At 34.3% G+C, this 20,134-nt stretch overlaps 1 protein-coding gene across 1 annotated transcript in view; it reads right to left on the bottom strand.

The window, feature by feature from the left end:
- Positions 1 to 7,750: 7,750 nt before the first annotated feature.
- LOC145312643 (uncharacterized) overlaps positions 7,751 to 20,134 on the bottom strand; it is an 18,562-nt gene continuing 6,178 nt past the window's right edge. Inside the window, exons 7-17 of the mRNA XM_080151904.1 lie at positions 16,510 to 17,003; positions 15,170 to 16,089; positions 14,821 to 14,931; positions 13,989 to 14,112; positions 13,372 to 13,539; positions 12,214 to 12,298; positions 11,342 to 11,767; positions 11,020 to 11,048; positions 10,839 to 10,979; positions 10,563 to 10,719; positions 7,751 to 10,110 (exon numbers count right to left, since the gene is read on the bottom strand). Coding sequence (XP_080008030.1) covers positions 9,934 to 10,110; positions 10,563 to 10,719; positions 10,839 to 10,979; positions 11,020 to 11,048; positions 11,342 to 11,767; positions 12,214 to 12,298; positions 13,372 to 13,539; positions 13,989 to 14,112; positions 14,821 to 14,931; positions 15,170 to 16,089; positions 16,510 to 17,003 — 2,832 coding nt within the window. The 3' untranslated portion in view covers positions 7,751 to 9,933. The remainder of the gene's footprint in view (positions 10,111 to 10,562; positions 10,720 to 10,838; positions 10,980 to 11,019; positions 11,049 to 11,341; positions 11,768 to 12,213; positions 12,299 to 13,371; positions 13,540 to 13,988; positions 14,113 to 14,820; positions 14,932 to 15,169; positions 16,090 to 16,509; positions 17,004 to 20,134) is intronic.

Genomic DNA, 20,134 nt, shown 5'->3' with positions numbered 1-20,134 from the left:
TCTTATAGGTCTAGGCAACAAAAAGTCTTTTATCTTTTTAAAACTAAAATTGAAAGTGAAGGGTCGACTTCCCCCCCATAACTTGCTAATAATAGCTAGAAGAATTTACATTTCAATCAAATATATAATCTTAGCGATCGCAATCAACATTAAACAGAATGATCTAGAGTCCTAAATTTCTTTTAAAAGTCACTTTTTTATTCTTTTTGTGCTTGACATAGCAGCAGTATGGACCATTTGATCGTACATTCGTTGTAATCAGCACTCTCCTAACGAATAAAAGACAGGTTAAATTTTACGCTGACAATAAATTTACGAGAATAAATGTATAATCCAGACAACTACCTGGCCAAAGTGGTCGAGACCCTGTTCGTTTGTAGCAAATTGCTCCTTGTTATTTTGTAGAGACTCGGCTTACATTATAGCTAATGCTAAATTTATTCTATTCTAATCGCTAATTTTGAGGATTTTTTTCAGATTTTTTGTACAGACATTTTTGAAGAGGTCCTCTCGGAAGAGGTAAAGGGTTGGATATAGGATAATGGACATATAATACGTGGATATATTGACGCAGTAAAATGAAATATAGTTTACAAATATGGACCTCATTAATTGGTCAGTTATTTCATCCAGTAGGAATGGAGGGGATGGTGTAAAGGGAGTTGATGGGATGAAGCACTGTTTTAGTCAGCTGCGAGCATCACTTTATCAGAGTACATGAAAATCTGGTGCAACATCCAAGTAATAATATATCAATTAAAGGGTTTAATATGATGGGATTATGTATATATAGGTAATCAGGAGCACAGTTGCATAAGAATAAACCAAAGTGGAAGTTAGAAATAATATTTGGGACATAATTACCTTAAGAATAATATATAAATAAAAATAAGTAGATTGATCGGTATAAATCTTGATATAATGGTAAATATTGATACTAAATATTGTAAGGGAAATTATCCATTTTCATTTAACTGGTTATTTCATTGATATGTCAGTAATTTATAAATGAACTTTTTTGATTTTTGATATAAGGGGCCTCTGAGGTGGATGGTGGTACCCTCCCAAAAAATAGTTATAAACCTTCTTAGGACTCATGAGAAGCTACAATGTAAAAAAGAACAATATCAGTTCAACGGTTAGCAAGAACCTACAGACAGACACAGATCCTGTTTTTTTTATACTAGCTGCCAACCCCCGTAGAGGCCTCTAGGGGCACTTGAGGAGGGGGGGAGTTGAATTCGATAACCAATTTTTTTCATTTAGATTTAAAAAGGAAAAGTTATAAAATAAATGTATAGGCAATTTCTCTTGGGAGGGTGGTAGTAACTTCTCCCAAAATAGTTATAAACCTTCCCATAACCTTTGAGAAGCTACCTTGTAGAGAAGAACCAAGTAGATATTGAAATCATTAAAGAGAGAAGTAAGTTTCTGGTAGAATCCGTAAAGGTGTGTGTTTAAGGCTTAAAAATAGTAGTAGAACGATAATATTCACTAAATATGTGTATTTTTTATAAAAGAAAGAACTATAGACACAAAATTTTTTTTAAAAGTTAACATAAATTTTTATCGTTCTACTGTTTTTACTTATAACACATAACCTTTACGGATTTTACCAGAAACCTACCCCTCTCTTGATAAAACTTTTGTATCAATAGATAATGAGATCTTTTACAAAAAAAAAACTTTTACAAAAATCAGGAAAACCCTGACATGATATATTCACTGTGGAAAAGAGTTTGTAACCGCTGGGAAATACGGAAGGAAGTTTTTATGATGTACAATCCTGGTTTTAACCCATTTCTCATTACTCATAATACATTAGATTTATAGATGTATGGATAGAAAGTTTTTTAATACCTAATCCTGTATTTACACTAGATTTATAGATACATGGATAAAAAAGTTTTTGAGAATTAGTATTTACGGAATATAGTTTTCATAAAAGTTAACTAAACGAATAAATACAACATTATATCCATTAGAAAAATATTTGATCCATAATCTATATACTACAATACATACATACATAATCTTTTGAGGGGAATATTATAAAAACTATCCCCTAATTCACCAAAGGTGGATACTTTATACCTCCCCCCCACAATTTTTTAATGGAAGTAGAATATGGACATCACTTATTGGTCAGTCCGTATATTCAGTAGGAAGGATGGGGTAAAGGAGGTGAGTGATCGTTATTTTAGCTATGATAATCTGGTGTAAGATCCAAGTATAGTTATTTCTCGCATCGTATTATAAACAGCTTTCCGCAGATATAGAATGCACCTCGGGGCTAAAATAACTGGTTTTAATCTTATGATTGTACATTTTTATATTCGTAGAAAGCTGAATATAATACGATGCTAGACATAGTTTTTTTTCGTATGGATAAGAACCGGTTCCTATCCAACGGATTCGAATGAATACGAGAATAGTTATTTCTCGTATCGTATTATAAACGGCTTTCCGCGGATATAGAATGTACAATTATAAGATTAAAACTAGTTTTTTTTAGCCCCGTGGTGCCGAAGGCACCGGCTAAACTGGTTATAATACGATGCTAGACATAGTTTTTTTCGTATGGATGAGAACTGGTTCCTATCCACCGGATTCGAATGAATACGAGAATAGTTATTTCTCGTATCGTATTATAAACGGCTTTCCGCGGATATAGAATGTACAATTATAAGATTAAAACTAGTTTTAATCTTATGATTGTACATTTCTATATTCGTAGAAAACTGGTTATAATACGATGCTAGACATAGTTTTTTTCGTATAGATGAGAACTGGTTCCTATCCACCGGATTCGAATGAATACGAGAATAGTTATTTCTCGCATTTTAGCCGGTGCCTTCGGCACCACGGGGCTAAAAAAACTAGTTTTAATCTTATAATTGTACACTTCTATATTCGTAGAAAGCTGGATATAATACGATGCTAGACATAGTTTTTTCGTATGGATGAGAACCGGTTCCTATCCAGTTCACCGGATTCGAATGAATACGAGAAATAATATTATCTATTTTTCAAAACTTAAAGAAAATAATTATGGGGCCTTAAAAATCTGGTCTCCTGAATCTTTATAGGAACAGAAGAGAATAAAATTAAATTTAGAGTGGGGGGGGGGGGGGATATTTGTGCCTAAACTAGTCTTTAAAGGGAAATTTACTGAATATTATCTGAGTTTGATAACTTTACTTCATAAACATATAAATCACTGTGGGCTAAAATTGAATCAAGACAAAAGTAAGTGCCGAGCCCTGGGACCTATGTAGGGTGAAAATATACATAAATCCTTGATGATTCCAGGTGGAGACAAAATATTTTAGCGGGGTCTTTTGGTTTTTTTTCAATTTAAAGTTCTGAAAAAAAATTGAAAAAAATATGAAAATCTTTAATAAAAAACAAACAAAAAATAATTTTTTATTTAAAGATACAAACAACTTATATAAATACTATAAGCTTTAAAAAAATCACAATTTTCAAATTTAGACTTTCAATATAAAGATTTGTAGAAAAAACCTAACAACAAATTCTAACATATTTCTGATCATTATAGCAATAAAACGTCTTTTGCAAAATCTTTATCATCAAAAATAAATAGAACTTACTAAAGACTTTTTTTCATTTAAACTTATACTTTTCACATTAATTAACTTTAAAGATTGATTTTTTTAAAAAGAAAGGTTGCGTGATTTTTTTATTCATAATTAATTGCCTAATTTTGAGATTCAGATAAGAAACCTTACTGCTTCATATCATTGGATACTCTACTAGCAGCGGCTACGCCTCTAGAGGCATATAGGGACCCTTAGGTTGGGGGGGAAGATGAACCCCCCTTACAATTACAGTTTTTTTTAATGAAAAAGTTAAAAACATTTATTTTGGAGAGTTAATTCTCTTGGGATAGTGATGTTACCCTTCCCCAAAATAGTAATAAACCTTACCAGGGCATATAAGAAGCTACCATGTAAAGGAGAACCATATTGGTTCAGTGGTTAGTGAGATCCCTTGGAGCACAAAGACTCACATAGAACGTGTTACTTTATTATAAAGATATATATATATACACAGAAACTCTACAATCAGAGTATGTCTGTTTGTTCATCTGTCTGTATAAAAACATTACAGAATATATTTATTTGGTACTAGCGGCTACGTCCCTAGAGGCCTTTAGGGGCACTTGAGAGGGGAAGAAGTGGTTGAATTCTACAACTAGATTTTTATTTTAGACTTAAAAAGAAAAAGTTATTTTTTGTGTGTGAAATGGGGTCCTTTTTTAGGGGTTGATTTCTCCTAGGATGGTGGAGGTACCCTCCCAAAATAAGTTATAAACCTTCCAAGAACCAATGAGAAGCTACATAGAAAAAAAGAACCATTGATTATTGTTAATTACTATTCAGGGATCTAAAGGGATAAGACAATGACCGCTAAATTAATTTACATTCCCAAATATGATACATGGATATTGATAACCCTTATGTATGTTTCAGTTAATGGTTGAAATGTTGGGCACTTAATTTAATAATCCATCCAAACAAAAATCGCAACAGGTCCCCTAAGTAGTTAAGCCAACGAATAACAAATTCCTATATTAAACTATGGGGACTATTGATAATTACAATTATATTTTATTAAATGGAAAAAGAACAATTTAATCATAATTCAAGATAAAAATTATTTTATCACTAGCGGTTTTGCCCCTAGAGGCATTTAGGGGCCCTTGATAAGTGGGGGGAAGTTGACCCCTCCCCTACTTTCAGTTTTAGTATGTAAAAGAAAAAGTTTTTTTAAATGTTGGGTAGGAACTAATTTTTTCTAAACTCAAAACTTCTCAGGACCATGAAAAACTTGAACCAAGAAGAACTATATCAGTTAAGCGGTTACAAAGAATCTTCGTTACCGACAGACACCCTTACACACACACACACACACACACACACACACACAAACAGACAGACACAGAAACTGTTAATTTTATATAAGGGTTAATAGACACTAAACTACTCCTTAATATGTTGATCCTATTATCAGTCTAAAAGATAGGTCCAGCGAAGAACCAAATTGGTCCAGCGGTTAGCAAGAACTTTAGGCACAGACAGAAAAAACACATGGACATCCTATCTTTTTTATACAGGGATATAACTTTTAAACGATAGGAAAAATTTTTTTTCCAGATGATATTTCTCTCCCTGCACTATTTATGATACAAAATAGATTGATGTCTATTTGTCCATCTTTCTGATGCTTGAGAACTGATATGGTTCTTTTTTTACTTTACTATGTAGCTTCTCATTGGTCCTTGGAAGGTTTATAACTTTGAGAAAGAGAAGAGAAATCGCCCCTTAAAAAAGGACCACAACACACAAAAAAAAACTTTTTCTTTTTAAGCCTAAAATAAAAATATAGTTGTTGAATTCAACCCCTTCTTCACCTCTTAAGTGCCCCTAAAGGTCTCTAGGGGCATATCCGCTATAGCAAAATAAATATATTCTGTATTGTTTTTATACAGATTGATGAACAAACAGACATACTCTGTGTAGAGTTACTGTGTATATATCTATCTTTATAATAAAGTAACAGGTTCTATGTGAGTCTTCGTGAACTATGATTCTCCTTTGTATGGTAGCTTTTCATATGTCCTGGTAAGGTTTATAACTATTTTAGGAAAGGGTACCACCACTATCCCAAGAGAATTAACTCTCCAAAATAAATGTTTTTAACTTTTTCATTAAAAAAAAACTGTAATTGTAAGGGGGGGTTCGACTTCCCCCCCAACCCAAGGGCCTCATATGCCTCTAGAGGCGTAGCCGCTGCTAGAAAATTATCCATTAATATAAAGTAGTAAAGTTTTTTATCTGAATCTCAAAATTAGGCAATTAATTATGAATAAAAAAATCACGCAACCTTTCTTTTAAAAAAATCAATCTTTAAAGTTAAATAATGTGAAAAGTATAAGTTTTAATGAAAAAAAGTCTTTAGTAAGTGCTATTTATTTTTGATGATAAAGATTTTGCAAAAGACGTTTTATTGCTATGTTGATCAGAAATATGTTAGAATTTGTTGTTAGGTTTTTTCTACAAATCTTTATATTGAAAGTCTAAATTTGAAAATTGTGATTTTTTTAAAGCTTATAGTATTTATATAAGTTGTTTGTATCTTTAAATAAAAAAAAATATTACAAATCATTTTTTGTTTGTTTTTTATTAAAGATTTTTATATTTTTTTCAATTTTTTTTCAGAACTTTAAATTGAAAAAAAACCAAAAGACCCCGCTAAAACATTTTGTCTCCACCTGGAATCATCAAGGATTTATGTATATTTTCACCCTACATAGGTCCCAGGGCTCGGCACTTACTTTTGTCTTGATTCCGTTGTAGCCCACAGTGAAATAAGATGGTCCGCATTCAAGGCCGCAAAATGTTAATCATAAAAAAAGATAACAGGATCTATGCCTTTGTGTACTAAAGGATCTCGCTAACTGTTGCACAGTAATAGGTCTTCATAGGTTCTGGGCTGGTTTATAGCTATTTTGAGAGAGGACAACCTTCCTCAAAAATATTTGTGTAACCCCCTTAAACATTTTTTTACTTTTTCTTTTTAAAACTAAAATAAAAAATAGGAAACCCAAGAAGACTCTAGGGGCGTTCCCACTAGTATTATATATTTTGATAGATCAAATCTGCTAAAATCTTTTATGCGAATTCGATTGCTTACCCTATATAGCTATGGTACGTCCTTTTAACAAGGACAATTATATCCATGCGGTACATAGCAATAACAATAATCTACAAAGTAAAATACATAGAAGAAACAAGAATCTACTGTGTAATAATGAGCCTTTCTAAAAACATAGTAGATATTTGTATAGCAAGATAAAAAAAATATTGCAAAGTTTTAATTAAGTAATGAATTCTTTGTCAATGCAATGTAATAAATGTAAAAGTATAAATTATAATAAACACGACTATCTGTCCCAAGTGGTAGAGACCCATTTCATCTCCAAGCAAATTGCTTTCTTTTGCTGTGTTTATATTTCAGACGCTATTAGCTGATTTCAAAGACCCAATACAAAATCGTCACAGGGTCCCGACCCCGCAGGTATCCATATAGCTCGTGTCCCACTCCCCTCTATTCTTTTACTTTATTATCAAAGTAACGGACGCACTTTAATCATAGAGTAGCTGCGCTACCAAAAAAAGGGGGAATATTGTTCATTAAAATACAGATGGGGATGGGAAAATGTTTGGTCATGTTGCACAAGAGGGAGAGGAAACTCGCAATTAAATCGGTCTAAAGCCTTTAAGTTATCAGACACAATATTTCATCAATATGAATTAGAAAAAATAAATCCTCAAATTTTATTTAGGTTTCCACAGTAATTAGTCCTATCCTTGCATGCAGAATCTCAAGGAATATGGCAATGAATAATAAAAGGGGTAATTTTTTCGCGTATTTCTAGTAAAGTTATATGTAACGGTTTAGTGAAATACTCCAATTAGGTCAAACTGTTCTTAATTATGACCAATGAAATGTTCAGCATAAATCAGGATAACAACATAAAGTTTGAGTAATAACTACTATATTTAAGGCAAGCTTCACATAGGCCCCGTGATGGTTTTAGGCTATTTAATTTTAAAATTAAGGTTAGGATGGTTTTAAGCTATTTTTCTGCCCCTTTGAATACAGAGCCCCTAATTGCTAGGTTCGCAGTTGCTAATTATCATACAAAAAAAACAACAAAGAATTTATGTTGTTTAATTTATTACAATACTATAAATGTAAAAAAATGTAACAAGATACAAGAAGAATGGAGACACCGTACTAAAAAGTATTTCTATCACAGGGAAATTATATTATAACAATTTCTACAATAACTTTTACAATATTTAAAATTATTACACTATAGTGTACTTAAATGCATAAGAAATTATAAAACACTAAATATATTATCTTAGTTATTTGAAGTTAAAACATTTATGTTTTTTGGGGGGGAAAAAGAGACTGCAAGTATATTATTAAAATTGTTTATGTAATCAAGTACCGAAAATAACACAATAAAATGAAATAACAGGTGGATTCTTTATAAGGATCGCTGAATCGGCTCTGGTAGTCAGATCACCAAAATAGTTTTTTTTTGTAAAAAATCCTCTAAAATCATAGGTAAAAAATCTACTAAAGTAAATAAAATCTTATGTTATTAACCATCTATGATTAAAGAACACTTTTCTTTACATTTACAGATAATAAAATTTTGTGATCTGGCTACCATAGCTGATTCATCGATGCTTTCAAGAACCCACCTCTAGATACAATTCTAAGCAGCCAACGAATCATGTTCTATTATTGACAAAGCAATGAATGAAATTATTATTGATTTACCTAAGAGGTCAGTCTTTAGCAAGATGGCAAGATAGTTAAACTAAATGGTAGGAACAGATATTTTATAAATAATAAAAATCTAAATGGCAGTTTGCCGGAAAACGGCGGCGTATTTTCATGGAGACTTATTAGAAAAGCTTAAGTTTAAAATTTGAAGTATCTTCAAAGTCAAAAATTGCAGTCAAAAAGAGCTATTTAAAGAGACCTGGATGATAAGGACCTGCATAATCATACCTGGAACCTAAAAATGAAAAGAACACCTATATCTTAGGATGTAATACTGAAGGATATTAAAAATTTTGGTGACATCAAATGTTTTGTTTAATCAAAATATTTTATCAAGCTCTTTACCCTGATGACCCGGCCAGCTTTGCAAGAAACGACCTCCCCCCACCCTCCCGTTCCCATTCCCAGACCATTGTTGGTTAAGCGTTCAGAATATAGTGTACTCTAACCCTTCATAAAACTTTGCTCCAAGAAATGACCAATTACCATTTGGAATTTTATCCATTGTTTTATAGAATATTTGTGTGTAACCTAATTATTATAACCAGGCTGATATTAAACCATCCCTTTGTGATGATGTTTAATCTAATAATTCTACTTAAAATAATTGCACAGTAGTTATTATCAAATCATTATAGACAGCTTTTCGAGGATATTAAATTTTAAAAAATTAAAAAACAGTTTTGTTAACCTCGAGGAGCCGAAGGCTAAAAAAACTTTGATGAATTTTATAATTTTTAAAAATATTCGCGGAAAATTGTCTATGATACCATTCTATACATGATTTTTCAGTATGGCCGAGAGAACCGGTTTTAATCCAGCGGATATCAATCAGTTTCGAAGACATACGGGAAAATATTTTACTACAAAGATTATATAAATATATGATAACAGTTTTAGTAAGTATTTACATTTCTCTAGCTGAGTTAAATCTAGGTCTCGGCAGCCGCGCGTCAGCCGCCTGTAAGCCTCGGGGGAAATTAACCATTAGGCTTAGTTGCGGCTTACGCGCGGCTGCCGAGCTCTGGTATAATCTTTATCAAATGTGATTTTAATTGCATTTGTTTACATTTAGCTGTCACTAAAGCTTTCAATTACAACATAAACTACCTAAGGAAAAAATCTAAAAATTATCTATGCAAAGCAGAAATTCAGAAAGGAAGAAAAGTTATTCATCGCATCGTATTATAGACAGCTTTCCGTGAATATTAATATAAAAACTTATAAAGATTTGTAAGCCTTGAGATTTTGAATTAATATTTGTGTAAAATTGTCTGTAATACGATGCTTTACATAATTTTTCAGTATGACTAAGAACCGGTTCTTATCAAGCGGATATTAATCGGTTTCGAAGCCATACTGTTCCCGGCCATGAATGTCCATAACAGTGGCTTTTTAAAAATGTTAAAGGTAAAACTTCCATTGTATTATTCCTGAATTCCTGCTATTAACTACACCTAAGATTAAAAAATGAAATTAATCCGGAGTTGCACTTCTTTTCTGATCTTTCTTTCTTTTCGACTTTTTCCTTTTCTTCTTATGTCATGGGATGTGCAGGATGTCTGAGATGGCGTTCACAGTCCTGGCGTCCAGGTTGAACCAGTCGAATGAGAAGTTGTGCTTGTCTGTGATGTAGTTGCCCGACTCCTGGATGATGTTGACAATCTTGTTGAGTGAGTCAAGGTCCAGGGTGGGGTCCATCACAGCAGAGTGGATTTCCTAAATAAATGGATATATTATTACTTGGATGTTACACCAGTTTTTAATGTTCTCTTATTAAAGTGAAACTGGAGCGGGCTCAAATGACGATACCCCACACCCATCCCCTTTACCTCATCCCCTTCCCTCAAACTGGATAAAAGAGCTGACAAATAAATGAGCTCCATGTTATCAACCTTAATTGCCAACAATTTTTCCCCAGTCACAATATTCAAGTATATTCTATATCTATATAGAATATATAGGATAGGTATTTATCTAATCGTATTAAAGGAAGCTTTCCGCGGATATTAAAATTATTTTTACTTTAGTATTAGTGGAAAATTGTTTGTAATACGATACTGTACATTTTTTCAGTATGACTGAGAACCGGTTCTTATCTAGTGGAAATTAATTTGGTTTTGAAGCCATACTGCTTAACGATTTTAAAAACCATTGCCCATTGAATTTACCTGTATTCTATCAATATAACTGTCATCAGAGATGTCCTTCAAAGGTGGGAATGGGTCATGAGTGGGTTGACAATACTCCTCCTCGGGGTCAGAAATTACATTCTCTCTGGCAGCAGCTGCCGCAGCTGCGGCCCGCCGCTCTTCTTCTTCTTCCTCTCTACAAATAAAGTTGGAAGCTATAAAAACTGCTCATATAATTCTTTGGAAAGAAAACGAAGTAGCGGGTTTCGTTGTATTTTCACGGTATTTTTAATTAAAAATTGCAAACTGACATACCTAGCGGCTCTAGCTGCTGCCTCTTCCCTGGCGGCTCTGGCAGCTGCTTCTTCCTTGGCTCTTTCTATCTCTCTAGCCCTGGCGGCTTCTTTCTCTCTCTCCCGCTCTTTTCTAGCTTCCTCTTTGGCTCTAATACGAATGCTTAATTAATATTAACAGAAGAGAAAAAAAGTGCCAAAACCATTTGAAGGTCTCAAAAAATTTATCAAACTGAAAAATCGATAATAGTATGATTATCTCTATTTTTCTTACAAGCGGTTACGACCCTAGAGGCCTCTAGTGGCACTTAATTTTTTTATTATTTTCAAATAACTAATATTTGGAATATTTTTGGCTATTTGATCTCTTGGGATGGTGAGTGTACCCTCCCCCAATATAGTTATAAACCTTCCAAGGACCAATAAGGAGCTACTCTGTAAAGGAGAACCATAGGGGTTCAGCGGTTATCGAGATCCTTCAGTACAGACAGACAGAGAGAGATCCTTTATATATATTTAACTGACTTTAAAAATTAAACAGACGTTCCTGGCGGCTTCTTCTTTCTCCCTCGCCCTCGCCTCTCTCGCCGCTTCTTTCTCCCTGGCTATCAACTCCTCTCTTTCCCTTTCTTCCTCTCTCAACCTCTCCTCCTCTTTCAATCTTTCCTCTTCGATTTTCCTCTGTCTTAATTCTTCTCTATGTCGTTCCTCCTCTTTTCGACGTCGTTCCTCTTTTTGTGCTTCTTCAAGAAGACGTTTTTGTTCCTCGGCTTTTAGTTTTGCCTCTCGTTCTTTTTCCTTTTGTAATTCTTCAAGGCGTTTCGCCTCTTCTAGCTGTTTTTGTTTAGCTGCTTCTTTTAGCTCTTTCTTGCTGGGTTTGGCATTTTTGGGGGCTAGTTGGAATTCCTCCTTGCGGATTTTTCGCTTCACCTGAGGCGGAGGCGATTTTTCCTAGGATAAAAGTTAAATAAGGTTGGTTTTCATGATAGCCTAAGCTAATAACATGAACGAACAGGCATAAAACAGCATAAAAAATACTTTTTGGGAGACCACATTGTTTGAGGACTCTAAGGATATGCAATTTATAAGAAAGCATTTAGTGAAAAAAGTAAGAACATGAAGGTTATTTGAGTTATTTATAACATCGTATTATAGACAGCTTTCTGCGGATATTGAAATAAAAAATTAAAAGATTAAAACCAGTTTTGTCAGCCCCGATGGGCAAAAGGCCCGGGCTGATATAACATTCGTAGAAAATTAACTAAAATAGAATGCTATACATGAATTTTAGGTATGGCTAAGAAAACCGGTTCTAATCCAGCGGAAAATGATCGGTTTCAAAGCCATACTGGAATATGTATTCCTCACATTTAATTAATGCGATGAAAAACTATTACCTTTCTTATAGGAGAAATTGACCTTGAGGTTGACCTAGTACTAGAGCGTATGCTTCTTGAGGCCAGAGGTGATCTTGATATTGACCTGAATATAATATCATATACTTGAGGTTGACCTAGTACTAGAGCGTATGCTTCTAGAGACCAGAGGTGATCTTGATATTGACCTAAATATAATATTATATACTTGAGGTTGACCTAGTACTAGAGCGTATGCTTCTAGAGACCAGAGGTGATCTTGATATTGACCTAAATATAATATTATATACTTGAGGTTGACCTAGTACTAGAGCGTATGCTTCTAGAGACCAGAGGTGATCTTGATATTGACCTAAATATAATATTATATACTTGAGGTTGACCTAGTACTAGAGCGTATGCTTCTAGAGACCAGAGGTGATCTTGATATTGACCTAAATATAATATTATATACTTGAGGTTGACCTAGTACTAGAGCGTATGCTTCTAGAGACCAGAGGTGATCTTGATATTGACCTAAATATAATATTATATACTTGAGGTTGACCTAGTACTAGAGCGTATGCTTCTAGAGACCAGAGGTGATCTTGATATTGACCTAAATATAATATTATATACTTGAGGTTGACCTAGTACTAGAGCGTATGCTTCTAGAGACCAGAGGTGATCTTGATATTGACCTTAATATAATATTATATACTTGAGGTTGACCTAGTACTAGAGCGTATGCTTCTAGAGACCAGAGGTGATCTTGATATTGACCTAAATATAATATTATATACTTGAGGTTGACCTAGTACTAGAGCGTATGCTTCTAGAGGCCAGAAGTGAAAATAACTTAAAACCATTCCAAGACTTAAATCTATAAATAAAATTATGATTCACATTTTCTACAATTACATTATAATTCGTAAAACATGCTGCCTTCAAATGTATATAAGTAGAAAACTTAAGCTCCAGACAAATAAACCTTACTACTTTATATGATAGGATGTGTAGTATTTCCTTAATTTTGAAATACAGCAGTTATTAGGGTAAAGGATGTGCAAAAAAACGTTTTCATAATAGAATTCAAATTGCGTGGCTTGTGTAAACAGTAAAAAAATGTTACAAATATCGTTAGAACCGCAGATTAAAATCATACAGTACACCTTTTATTATGAATAATCTAAAAAATACCTTGAAATTGAGCGAGATATAGATCTTGAGATAGACCTGGACCTTGATCTTGACAATGATGACTTAGAGCTGTATCTGCGGCTGGAGGTAGCTGAGGCAAGAGATTCTTTCCGGGTTGACCGCCGGCCGGGCCGTCCCGCCGGGGCTATGGAGCTTGTGGAATTGCGCCTAGATAAGATTAACCTTGATGTTTGAATAAGTGGTGAAGCAACAGGATCTGTGTCCTGGGAAGGATTGTACCACTACCTTCCCAATTGCCCCTAGAAACATTTACCCACCCCTGTATCAAAAAATATTTTTGAACCAAAAATTAAAATGGGGGAGGGGGTCAAGTTCATCCACCCCCCAACTTCTAGTTCCCTCAGACCTAAATATTCATCCGAATGGAAATCCTATACCTTTCCGTTAAAAACAGCCTAAAACCTTATTCATAACATTTAGAGAACTTCGGTCCAGTAAAAATCAAACATACAGACAAATAGACATTCCAAAAATGTAAATATCTTTCTAGTTAAGTATGGCTTCCAAACCGATTAATATCCGCTGGATTAGAACCGCTTCCGAGCCATACTTCGTATAGTATTATAGACAATGTCCGTCGAATAATAAAATAAAACCTGGAATCATTATCACTATCCGAGGTGGAGACTCTGCGCTGTTTGTGTTGAGATTTTGTTAGTGAGGAGGGGGAAACACCAGAATTGGACTTCTTACTCTTCCGCTCCAATGATGAATCCTCCTACACAGTTTCAGAGCATATATTATCCTATTATATAAAGTACTAAGCGTTTTTTGTCTGTCCCGAAGGATCTCGCTAACCGCTGAAACGATATTGTTCTCCTTTACAGTGAAGCTTCTTAAAGGTCCTGGGAAGGTTTTAAACTAATTTTGGGGAGGTTGTCTCTACCCCCCTCCCCCAAAAAATATTTTTTTAAATTTTTTGAAACTCAAATTTAAAATGGGATGAGATCGACTTTTCCCCCTCCTACCTTAAGTACCCCTAGAGGCTTCTAGGGGCGAAGCCGCTAGTCAGGGATATAAAGGGATAAGACAATTTTCGTTAAATTAATGTACACAAATCACACTTTCTTTAAATTACAATTAGTGGTTAAAACGTTTGAACACTCATGAAAATAACCAATGAAATTTCCAAAATGTCCCCTAAGTTGATAAGACAACGAATAATAAAACTGTATTGTAAAACTTCGGTGACTATTGAAATAAAAGGTAAAAATAAGCTGTAACCAACAATTGAATTAATTTGAAAAAATATTTGGCATTTTAGGCTGCTTTTTTGGAGAACAACGCTTCGTAGTAAAAAAAGACCTTTTAATTTGCCCCTGAATAATTTTTTGATTTATTTCGCTTGATAGCAATAACTTATACCTGGGTGAAGAATAAAATCTTTAAATTTCAAAAGGAATAAAAAATTTAAATATGCTCTTTCCTTAGATTTGCTCTGGAAGATTGCAGCCGCCGGCGAGGTAATATTCTTTCGTTTAGTGGGTGGGGTATCTATAGAATCTGAATCAGAACTCAAATTCTTAGAATCCGACCCTGGGAAAATGGATTTATTATTACTTGGATATTACACCAGATTTTAATATACTCTTATAAAGTGAAACTTGTTGTTAGCTAAAGTTAAGACCCCCATTACCATCCACCCACGTGACCCCATACCCTCCCCTAATTCTGTATGAACGAACTGACCAATAAATGATGTCCATGTTAGCAATCTAAATTGACGGAAAAAAATTACCCTGTCATAATATCCATGTATAATCTAAATCCATTCCTGAGTCTGAGTTGACAAACCGGCTTTTGTTAAACTTTCCATTTTTAGCCTCCTGGGCTTTCAGCTTTTTCTTCTCTTTCTTTTCTCGCTTAGAACTATCTCTGATGTCCATGGATTCACGTTCTAATATGTCTTCAGCCTTCTCTATTTCTTCCTGTTTAATTCTGGCCTTTTCAGCTGCTTTTTCCTCCTTAATCCTCTTCTTTTCCGATGGTGATTCCTCTTTCATTTTTATTTTCTTTTCCTTTTTATCCTCCATTAGGAAATGATCTGAGCGAACTTTGATGCTAAATTTTTCTTTTTTCAACGAGGCAGGGGAGCTCTTTTTATCTTCTTTTTCGCTTTTATGCTTGCTGTCCTTCTTTTGCTTTTTCTGTTCCTTTCTTTCTTTCTCTCGTCTAGCAGCTTCTTCGGCCTTTTCTTTTTCTATCCTTTCTTTTTCTGCTCTTTCTCTTTCTAGTTTATCTTTTTTCTCCTGTTCCTCCCTGGCTCTCCGTTCTTGCTCTTCTCTTATTTTTCTCTCCTGCTCTTCTTTAGCTTTTCGTTCTTGTTCTTCCTTTAGCCTTCTCTCTTTCTCCTTTCTTTCTTTTTCTTGCCTAGCCCTTTCTTTTTCTTCCTTCTCTCGTTTCTCTCTTTCTACGCGTTCTTTTTCAGCTCTTTCCTGGCGTTCACGCTCTTTGCGCTCTTCTTCCTGCTTCGCGCGTGCTCGCTCTTGTTCCTCTTGCTTTGCACGTTCTCGTTCTTTCTCCTTCTCCCGCTCTTTTTCTCTATCCTTCTTTTCTTTGTCTCTAGATCTGTCATCTTTCTTTTTATCCTTGTGCCTGTCTTTGCTGGATTCCTCTCTTTTTCTTTCGTCTTTCTTTTTGCTGGAAGATTCTTTTGATGGACTTCTGGAGGTCCGACCTGGCTTGGAACTGTGATGTCTGAAATAATAAATTTTGATATACCTATAAAAAATAAAATTTAACTGTCAAGCAATATAGGCATAGTATTGTTGAATTTAAAGGTTTTTTTTAAAGCGCTGTTTTTGAAAGAAGGAGAGATGTATGAGAATAGTTGAGGTCCTTTGAATTTTAAGTGTCACAAATTTATGTGAAAAATAAAAATATGCAAAAAGCCTCCTAAAAAGCAGTCTGACCGCAATGGAAATATTAAATTGTATTATAGTTGATTTGATTAAGCTACTTCATGATGGGAATGTTGAAATAAATATTCATTTGTTGTAAATAGTAGCCGAGAAAAGCCGTTTCCCCCATTCCATTACTAAGAGATGGACAGACATACGGACATTGTAAATTATAGAGTAGCTTTGCTACTAAAAGAATTTCAAACAAAACTTTTACTTTGATTTTGAACTTGATCTTGAGGAGGGTCTATCAGCTTTATCACTTGATCTATCACTCTTACTCTTATCATGATCAGATTTACTTGACTTGCTAGGAGAAGCTTTATCTTTTGAGGAAGACTTTTTATCTTTTTCTTTTTCTTTATCTCTGTCTCTATCCTTGGACTTATCCTTAGCTTTATCTCTTTCTTTGTCTCTTTCTTTGTCTTTAGATTTATCCTTTTCTTTATCTTTTCCTTTGGATGATTCTTTTTTAATTTCATGTTTCTTTATTGGAGTTCCAAAAAGATCATTAAACATGCTGTTGCCAGGCGCTGCTTTGGGTTTATCTTCAATTCTTCTCTTTTCTTCTCCCTTCTCTCTCCGCTCTTTATCCCTTTCTCTTCTTCTATCAGCCTCTTTTTTATCCTTTAGTTTGTCTTTTTCAGAATCTCTTGAAGTGGCTGCGGCGCTACTGCTGCTTCGGTCCTTGTCCCGTTTCGGATCTCTGTCCTGAAATAGTTTTAAACATTAGTTAAAAAATTAAAGTAAAAGAATAGAGGGGACACTATCTATATGTTACTTAACCTACTGGGTGGGGACCCCTTGTTATACTAAATTGAACCTATAGCTTTACAAATATCTTGTCAAGGAAAATAGACAAGGTTTCTCCATTAATTGGTGTTGTGAAGCATGTAGTGTGGCTAGTGAACTTCTATCAAATAAGGTAGCTGCCATGTTCAAGGATATCCAAGATATAAAAAATGATATTAGCCAGCTTCAAAAATACAAAGATGATACAAATACTAGAGTAAGCAAACTAGAAACACGCTGTAACGAGAATGATAACAAACAAGAACAGTTAAAATCTAATGTTGAAAAAAATGTCTTTCAAGAATTAAGAGACAGAGAGGAGAAGAAAAATAATTTGATAATTCATGGTATCCCTGAAGTTACTGATGATTCCTGGCCAGGGTTAAAAAAGAAAGAACTTGATATTCATTGGACTGGACTGGTGGCAGACACCCTAGAAGTTACGATAAACCCTGATAAAGATATCAAGTTTATTAGACGCCTTGGGGAAAAAAAAAGTTGACAGCATAAGACCATTGCAAGTTGGATTTCACAACACTGATACCAAATCTGAAATTATGAAAAACTGCAGATCTCTTGCTGACAATGAATTCTGGGATGGGGTCTACCTTGTACCTGACCTTACCCACCAGCAAAGGAAAGAGGAGGACAACCGCATTCTTGAAATGCATAAGCGTAACTCTGAGCTAACTGAAGAACAGGCTTTAAACTCCGAATGGAAGGTGGTAGGACCCAAAGGCCAAAAAAGACTGATTTGGGCGAAAAAATCCACAGATCAAACAGAAAGGTGGGGAAGGAGAAACAGCACAACATGGACCAGGAGGGGAGGAGGATCCAAGAGACAGAGAACTCCAGAAAGTATAACAACAGACAAACGTACACGACCATCAATGACAGAGGAGGAGGAGAACAGAGAATAAATAGTGATGGGGGTAGGCAACAAAAAGGGAAGGGAAATAAAGAGTCTGCACCCTGTAAACTCAACATAATATACACCAATGCAAGGAGTATAATAAGTAAACTTTCTGCACTTGAGTTACTTACACATGAACAAAAACCTGATATTATACTTCTAACTGAAACCTGGTGCAATGAAAACATAGTGAATAGTGTATTAAATATCAAAAACTATGAAATAATACCAGAACTAAGAAAAGATCGTAGTGATACAAGAGAAGGAATTGGAGGTGGATTATTAGTGTACATAAAAAAAGTACACACGGTTTTATCCCATGACTGCACAATTGACTTTAACCAATATCTACATCTCAGTGTGAAAACAAATAATGAAACCACCAACATTTTTCTTGTGTATAAATCCCCAAACTGTAGTAACTATAATAATGATAAACTAACAGAATTAATCTCATCTATGCCAGATAATTCAATTGTTATTGGTGACTTCAACTACCCAAAAATCAACTGGAGTGAAAATATTGCTGCCGACACTGCAAGCCAGAAATTTCTGGACACTTGTAACGAGAACAATTTTAACCAATTTGTGACCTTCCCAACACATGTAAAAAACAATGTTCTTGACTTGGTTCTTTCTAATAATGATTCTATACTTGAAGTAAGTGATTTAGGCCCTCTTTGTAATAGTGATCATACCTGTATTAAAATTGTTACAGACCATTCTATTTTACCAGAAAACACACAACAAGAAATCCTAGATTGGGGAAAAGCTGACTACCAAAAAATTAATGAAGATTTAGAGAAAATTGACTGGGACAGGATTGTATCTAATGATGTAGAAATGAGCTGGAGACAACTAACCAAGGTGATTGATGAATTAATTTGTAAATATGTCCCAAACAAAACCATTAAAACCAACAAACCAAGATGGATGACCAAAGAAATTATAACACTTGGCAGAAAAAAAGATCGGGCATACAAGAAATGGAAAAGAACCAAAAATCCTAGTGACAAAGAACGCTTTACCCAACTTTCCAAAGAATGTAAAAAAAAGATTAAAAGTGCTAAAAAAAAGCTTGAAGTAAAAATATCAAAAAGTAGTGGAAACAGTGGTCAAAGAAAAGTCAATAGTTATGTGAAAAATAAAATGTCCTGTAAACCAAGTGTTGGCCCTCTTGTCCAAGATGATAAGATTATCACAGATAATGCTGAAATGGCCCAAACACTAAATGATCATTTTTGTAGTTCCTTTAATGATGACAATGACAATGGACCAAACATACCAAAACGAAACATGAATAGTGAATTATCTCATATAAATGTTAGATTACAAGATGTTATATCAAAAATTGACGAACTTAAAACTGGCAAGGCCCCAGGTCCTGACAAAATATCTGCAGAATTCTTAAAGAAAACTAAGAATCATATTGCCCGACCATTGCAAAAACTTTTTCAGGCTTCAATAAGTACAGGCAAAGTTCCACAACAATGGAAAGATGCAAAAGTAGCTGCTGTATTTAAAAAAGGATCACGAGGGAAGCCAGGCAATTATAGACAGATATCTCTCACCAGCCAGGTATGCAAACTTAATGAATCTATTATTCGTGACCACATGATAGATCACCTTATAATTAACAACCTAATCAAAACCTCTCAACATGGATTTATGCCCAAGAGATCCTGTCAAACAAATCTATTGGAATTTTTAGACAAAATTTTTGAAATGATTGATGAAGGAAACTCTGTTGATATTGTGTATCTGGACTTTAGTTGCGCCTTTGACAAAGTTCCACACAACAAGCTAATACAGAAACTGGAAGCCCATGGAATAACTGGATCTGTACAAAAATGGATAAAATCTTGGCTTAAAGACAGAACTCAGTGGGTTGAAATACAAGGAGCGAAGTCAAGGCCAGGTAAGGTCAGGTCAGGTGTCCCACAAGGTAGTATACTTGGGCCAGTTCTCTTTGTAATATATATCAATGACCTTGATGATGATATCATAATTGACATTTTAAGAAAGTTTGCTGATGATACCAAGCAAGCAAACAAGATAAGAAACCAAGCAGATGCAGACTCATTCCAAGTTTCATTAAATAAGCTTCTTGATTGGAGCAAAACTTGGGGAATGTTAT

This window comes from Acartia tonsa, chromosome 2, assembly GCF_053477335.1.
Source record: "Acartia tonsa isolate MP-2025a chromosome 2, ASM5347733v1, whole genome shotgun sequence".
NCBI classification, from domain to species: Eukaryota; Metazoa; Arthropoda; class Copepoda; order Calanoida; family Acartiidae; genus Acartia; species Acartia tonsa.
The sequence above is the reverse complement of the archived record's forward strand: the minus strand, read 5'-3'. Positions and strand labels throughout refer to the sequence as shown.